The sequence below is a fragment of the Ostrinia furnacalis genome, unplaced genomic scaffold (assembly GCF_004193835.3).
Source record: "Ostrinia furnacalis isolate ACB-3 unplaced genomic scaffold, ASM419383v2 OfSCF3070, whole genome shotgun sequence".
NCBI classification, from domain to species: Eukaryota; Metazoa; Arthropoda; class Insecta; order Lepidoptera; family Crambidae; genus Ostrinia; species Ostrinia furnacalis.
This window is the reverse complement of record NW_021133309.1, coordinates 1-6431: the sequence shown is the minus strand read 5'-3', so window position 1 is coordinate 6431 and position 6431 is coordinate 1. Positions and strand designations below refer to the sequence as shown.

At 42.6% G+C, this 6431-nt stretch overlaps 2 protein-coding genes across 2 annotated transcripts; both read right to left on the bottom strand.

Annotated features, from left to right (window-relative positions):
- Positions 1-293: 293 nt before the first annotated feature.
- LOC114357215 (uncharacterized) lies at positions 294-5031 on the bottom strand. Its single transcript, XM_028310731.1, has 5 exons — positions 4914-5031; positions 4305-4367; positions 2821-2937; positions 1373-1444; positions 294-472 (listed from the first exon to the last, which is right to left on the bottom strand). Exons 1-5 carry the CDS (start codon positions 5017-5019, stop codon positions 318-320), a joined length of 513 nt encoding a protein of 170 aa, XP_028166532.1. The 5' UTR covers positions 5020-5031; the 3' UTR covers positions 294-317.
- Positions 1780-2281, bottom strand: LOC114357216 (uncharacterized). Its single transcript, XM_028310732.1, has 2 exons — positions 2185-2281; positions 1780-2142 (listed from the first exon to the last, which is right to left on the bottom strand). The coding sequence occupies exons 1-2, from the start codon at positions 2278-2280 to the stop codon at positions 1933-1935; spliced, it is 306 nt and encodes a 101-aa protein (XP_028166533.1). The 5' UTR covers position 2281; the 3' UTR covers positions 1780-1932.
- Positions 5032-6431: the final 1400 nt, after the last annotated feature.

Here is a 6431-nt window from a genome sequence, read left to right as displayed (position 1 = left end):
AAAAAACATTTGTATGAAAAAATCTAAACCGCGTAAGATAGACCCTTGAAATTTGGCATAAAGGTATAAAAGGCAAACTTGATATAAAAATCATCAAATTAACAAAATTAAAGATCAATAACTAAAAAAGAGGATCAAATATTATTTTTGTTTACCAAATATTAAAAGAGTATGTTAAACATAAATATTATGTTACCTTTAATGAAGATCATTCATAATTTATCCGTAGATCAACTAATATAGACCCAATAATTAATATAAAGATAAAATATAATAAAAAACATCATTTATTTTTAAAAGTGCACATACAAAAAAGATCAATTAGTTTTTAGAGGATCAAATAATATTGTCCCAAAATTTAAATTGTTTTTTTTATGACGATTCATTAGAACATAGGGCGCTTCATAGGTTCCGCACACAGGCGCTGGCGGCGGTCGGCGCGGCCCTGCCGGCGCCAGACCTAGCAGAATAGCTGTAAAGACAAATTGAGAGTTAAATTAGGTGATTTTGCTTGTGATGAAAATTCTTTATGCACACACATGGCTTGCGCTCATTCTTTGGTGCTATTGGTCAATTTAGCTTGCTAATCCATCGGGCTATGTCAGCGACTTCAGTTCGTTTACGGATCTCCTCATTTCTGACTCGATCTCGTAAAGACACACACACTAGCCCTTTCCATAGCACGCTGCAACTTTGAGCGTTTTGAGCTTTTGGTGATGATAGTAGTGATAACTGTGCTGACATGGCCCAACGGATTAGTAAGCTGAAGTGGCAATGGGCAGGGCATATAGTACGCAGAACTGACGGCCGATGGGTCAGCAAGGTTCTGGAGTGGAGGCCACGTACCGGAAAGCGCAGCGTAGGACGTCAACCCATAAGGTGGACCGACGACCTCATAAAGGTAGCGGGAAGGCACTGAATGCAGGCCGCCACCAACCGGCCATTGTGGAAATCATTGGGGGACGTCCTATGGCTGAAATGATAATGATGAGTAATGATAAGTAGATACCTGACTTTCCAGTGGGCAGCGGGTTTGGTGCTTCTGCCACGAATGGTTTCTGCTCAGGCTGATGCGAATGTTCCACCAGCACCAGGAAAACACGTTTTAAACTGTAGGTATTCCTCAACTGTTCCACCAGTTTTATTGCTTATTCCATAAACCGACTGTATAACCCGATTGAGCCAACTGCGCACCTCGCTGGAATGCGACTGTCCCTCGCACACCCGCACACATCCCTCATCCGTTATTAGAGCGTCGATGTGACGTCACGGCTGCCAGGTACGCAGTTAGCTTGACCGTGTTATATGTCCATATGGCACCCTACAAGAAGAAGGTTCAAAACACAATTTTCTAAGGAACCCTAAAACATACCTTCGTGAGAATGAATTGGCAGCGGCAGAGGCGGTCTTTTACTGATGTTCGGCTCAGGACTGGTTTCCCTTTCTGTAACAATTTATTCAAATTAAATTTCTTTCCACACCCACCCACAAGGTGGACCGACGACCTCATAAAGGAAGGCGCTGCAAGCAGGCCGCTACCAACCGGCCTTTGTGGAAATCATTGGGGGAGGCCTATGTTCAGCAGTGGACGCCCTATGGCTGAAATGATGATGATGATGAAATGGCAATGCCAGATTTTGTATGGAAGGTGGCGTCTTTTTTTTTTCGCGCGGCCATCGACAAAACTTTGTTTTTTGATTACAAAATAGTGTAATAAACCAAACTTACTACGACATGTATACCTCTAAACTCAGTCTGAACTGAGTTATCAGGAACAGGAGCGGGCGTCTACTCCAAACAATCTGAGCACAGTGAAAGCTTAGGGAGGTTTGCAACAGTGTTTCAAGATGAAACCTATGCTATAATCATGTGCGCAGTAAGGAATATAGAACAGGCGCATAAAACGCGTGACATTTACATATTAAGTGACAGTCAGGCAGCACTCAAAGCCATTGCCTCAGTGAGGGTTGGATCCAGACTCGTTTTGGAGGCAATCTTGGCACTGAATAAACTTGGAAGGCACAACAGGGTGACCCTCATGTGGGTACCTGGACATTCTGGAATCGAAGGCAATGAGAGAGCCGACAGTCTAGCGAGACAAGGGTCAGAGGCGGCACCTATTGGGCCAGAGCCGATAGTGCCCTTATCTATAAGCACTGTACACATGGCCATGAGGCAATATACATCCAGGAAGCACAGAGCTGAATGGGAAAGCTCCAACGGTATGAGCCACTCCAAACTATTCCTAGTTGGAAACACAAGATCATGGGAAAAGCTCATACTCAATCGAAACAGAAGGCAAGCCCGAGTGATCACGGGTGCGCTAACAGGACACTACACTACAAACCACATGCTCCACAAAATGGGCCTAACTACGGATGACAGCTGTCGAGCATGTGGAGAACATGCGGAGTCCATGAAACACCTACTCTGCGAATGTGACGCGCTAGCTAGAACTAGAATGGGTCTCCTGGGGTCGGCTTATCCGACACCAGAAGAATATAGGTCCTTCTCACCCAAGCACTTGATCCACTATATGGATAGGATCTTTGTGGATGAGGGGGGATAAAGGTATAGGGAAGCACAAAAGATCCCAATGGGTCGACGTGCACTGCGCCCATGCGTGGCCCTAAAATAAGATAAGATAAGATAGTGTGTTTGTGGTGTATTGAGTGAATTTGTGTGTTGTGTTATGAGTGGTGTATTGAGTGAATTAGTGTGTTGTGTTGTGAGTGAGTGTTGTGTGTATTATGTGTAGAAATTTATTAAATTTAATTTATGCCATCCCATACTACAGCTATGACTTTTATTCTTACTTACCCGCGTTTCTTACTTCGTCAACCGTCTCATAGATGTTGTTGTCATCTCTATTTGATGTTCTATTCATTATTCTAGAAAATGCGGATATTTTCACGGCAGGAGAACTGCTGTATCTTTCTGTGAATGTAAAAAAATGTAAAAAACCCTTTTTTAAAAAATAATTTAATTATGCTACATTTTATGAAGTCACGATAGCCGAAAGGTGAAGGGGTCGGACTAGCCGACTCGTGATCCGGGGAATGCGGGTTCGAACCCCGCCGGCAGAGTAAATACAAATGAGTAGGTCATCTTCATTGAAACGCCCGAGCGCGGTTTGTATGTGAGCGCGCCAATATGTATGCGGCGCGCACGCACACACTGACAAAATTTAGCGCGCTCACTCAGTGCTCACATACAAACCGCGCTCGGTTTCTATGAAGATGACCAACTTATTTGTATTTACTCTGCTATTGTGGTGTACCATCTCTTACACAAGCATACAGTGGCGGCGTAGCATGGGTTGGCACCCGGGGCGATCACCCCCCCCCCCCGTCATAAGTCCTAAGGCACCCCCTGGTACATACCCCCAGGATTTTGGGGTTACCTACCGATTGAAAGATTGAAAGACAATCGCACACCCTCGTATCATGACATAGACCGTAGACTTGCCATGAGATGCGCCAGTGAGTACTAATCTGCGCGACTTGTGTCACCCCCTGATACTTGACACCCGGGGCGGACCGCCCCCACTGCCCCCCCCCTTACGCCGCTACTGCAAGCATAGCGTACCACGAGCGAGGAGTTAACCGGATTTAGCAATTTGTAAATACAAATTACTAATATTCTTTAAAAAATATGGACACCTCCATCATCAGATCAGAGATGACCCTGTCAATCAAATCAAAAGTTTATTAGAATACCTCAACGTTGCGACTACAGTGGCACCATGGTAAGTACAAAATATGCGATAGTCCTCCTACCGCTTCAGCGCTCACCAGTGGGCTGAGTGCGAGTTTACATCAAATTTTAGTTTTTGAACGTTTCCCGCTAGGAGCGCTGTACAATCCATCATACATTAAAATAATGACATTTTTTGACTCATTGTGAGCGCGTTTGATGAAAACTCACACTCAGCCCTCAGTTGGCGCCACTATCTTCGCAAACATATTTAGGAATCAAAGTTATAAATTTTGGGAAAAGGTCCGTTATTCCCTTATGATTTGCTAAAATATGCTTGTGCTTTTAGTAGTATTAACACAGAATAATAATAAGTATGGTATTACGCCCGTATTCACAAACGATGCTTGCTTAAGTGAAGCAGCAAATCGAACGCACAGCGTTCATCAGCTTTGAATAGAGCTATGTGGGCTTAGCGCGAGTTTACATAAAACGTCCTCACTAGTGAGAGCGTTAAAAAAATATTCGTGTGTGACCCTGTGCGTCCACGCGCACTGTGAGGCCTCATAGTAATGTTTGTGAATACGAGCGTTCGCATCAGTTCTTACTTGAGCTGTCGTCCTGATCCTGGGCCCTGAGGGACAAGCTCTCCAGTCTGGCAGTTCTTTTTGCTGAAATTACAATATGAAAGAGTTAATAACTTCAAAAGTTGCAGTGTCTCTAAAGCCTTGATCACACGTACCGAGTAAACGGGCGAGACAGTAAAATGTTTATTCGGGCGAGACAGTTGGGTGAGCGAGTCACATACTCGAGCGCTCGACCGAGCACTCGGTGTAATGTTCATACACACCGAGTACTCGGCCGAGAGCACCGTCTCGCCCGTTTGCTCGGTACGTGTGATCAAGGCTTAACAAAAGTCTTTGACCAGTGTTTTATGCCAGTGATGGTATATGAATCTGAAACGTGGTCGCTCACTATGGGCCTCATAAGAAGGCTCAAGGTCACCCAAAGGGCGATGAAGCGGGTTATCTCGGAGTTTCCCTGCGTGATTGAATCAGAAAAGAAGCCAAGAGAATTACTTGTTTGCGTTTGTCTCTAATGCATGTTGTTTTCACCTTTAAGTTTGCATTTAACAAGTGTCGTTTTTGTAAGTTTTTCTTGTGAATGCTACAATGTTCTACAAATCTTGTTGGTGATCAAATAAATAATAAAATTACCTTTACACTTCAAATACAGTACTACAGCTCTTTGCGTTATTATTATAAGGGCAACCACGACCCCGACGATTATGTATATGTACACTGAAAGCAACAAAAAGATCATTCATCATCAAAATCATCATCATCAAGTCACTTAGCACTGTATGTATCATCGTTTCAGCCATATAACGTCTCCTGTTGAACACAGGCCTCCCCCGATGATTTCCAGAACCGGTTGGTAGCGCTTAAAGGTTATAGCAGAGTTATCAACCCGGAAAGGGATCGTAACCGTATCAACTCGAGGCGGTCAGTATTCATTGTATCAAACTCCATACTGCAACGCATTATCCGCACCGTAACGTAAACGCCTCGCCTCGCGGTTGACAGCGCGCGGTAGGCGTTAACAGCTCGCGAAAAACGATACGGGTGTTGATCCCTTTCAGAGTTGATAAGTCTGCTACGTCCTCAATTTAGTCAGTGCCTGAGGCACGGTAATAATATCATACAGTATTGTAACTTCATATAAACCAACGAAACGCGAGCTTTCCTTCGAATTTCAAATCTCGGGACGTGGTCGAGATGAAAAAATTAGGGGTGTCGCGAATGTGCCGAACGGACGTCGATGGCCTAATGTTGAAAATGACTAAGGTGATTGAATTTGACTGATCGTCATTGACGGTCAAATTTGTCAAAAACTAGTCATTAACTGTCAGAAATGGTCATTTTCAGTCAGTTTGATTTGAAATGAAAATTATATATTGTATAAAACCAGCTTTTGCCAACGATTTCACCCGCCTGAAATTAAAGTAACAGGTCATTGAGTACTCATTATGATTAGTAGATTCAAAATTATTTTAGTAGGTATATTTTTTAAAATTAAATCTACTAATCACAAAACAACACGCATTTTTATCCTATTCCATTCACGAAGTATTCGGTTTGTCTTAATAAAAAAAAATTACTATCACAAAACTAGATAGAAATTCTAAGTAGACAGATGTAATTAGAATGGGTACTGTAGGTGAGCAGCCCTATCGCATGTTGTCATACCGTGACGAACCGCGGGGCTGTTGACATTTATTTAAAAAATATGGCCGAGTTGGAATACTGTATAGATAGTATTACCGTGCCTGAGGTATGGGAGCGGCACGGGAGGGGTGACATTTACTTATGACGTTACAGAGTATTGGCTCTGTGCACGATTACAGCGCCAACTAGCGTCCATAACTTTGTGGGCTCTGTCACATTGACATTTAAGTCGTTTATTTGTGAAAAAATATCGAAATGAAAAAATAACAAATATTTTTGACTAATAAATTGTTGTGATACCACGATTTGGATGGAAAAAAGGTTTTGAAATCATTTTGGTCATTCAAATCAAATGAGGTAAGTCCGAAAAGTGTGTTTAATTTTGATTGTGTCAGGGTTTGTTTACTTCATTTATAGTTGTAGTTTTACAGTAAAACAAAAAGAAAAAGCTACTTTAACGGTTTCATTATATTACAGCAAATATATTTAAATGATCCTGTATCGCTA

Bases quoted from the DNA above. Each gene is read 5' to 3' on its own strand.
- LOC114357215 (XM_028310731.1), bottom strand. From the start codon at position 5,019: ATGATCTTTTTGTTGCTTTCAGTGTACATATACATAATCGTCGGGGTC. The intron at 4,368-4,913 runs GTAATTTTATTA...TTGTAATTTCAG, and splicing joins ACTGTATTTGAAGTGTAAAG to CAAAAAGAACTGCCAGACTG. The intron at 473-1,372 runs GTATGTTTTAGG...TTGTCTTTACAG, and splicing joins GCCAATTCATTCTCACGAAG to CTATTCTGCTAGGTCTGGCG.
- LOC114357216 (XM_028310732.1), bottom strand. From the start codon at position 2,280: ATGAGCTTTTCCCATGATCTTGTGTTTCCAACTAGGAATAGTTTGGAG. The intron at 2,143-2,184 runs GTATATTGCCTC...CTTATAGATAAG, and splicing joins CAGCTCTGTGCTTCCTGGAT to GGCACTATCGGCTCTGGCCC.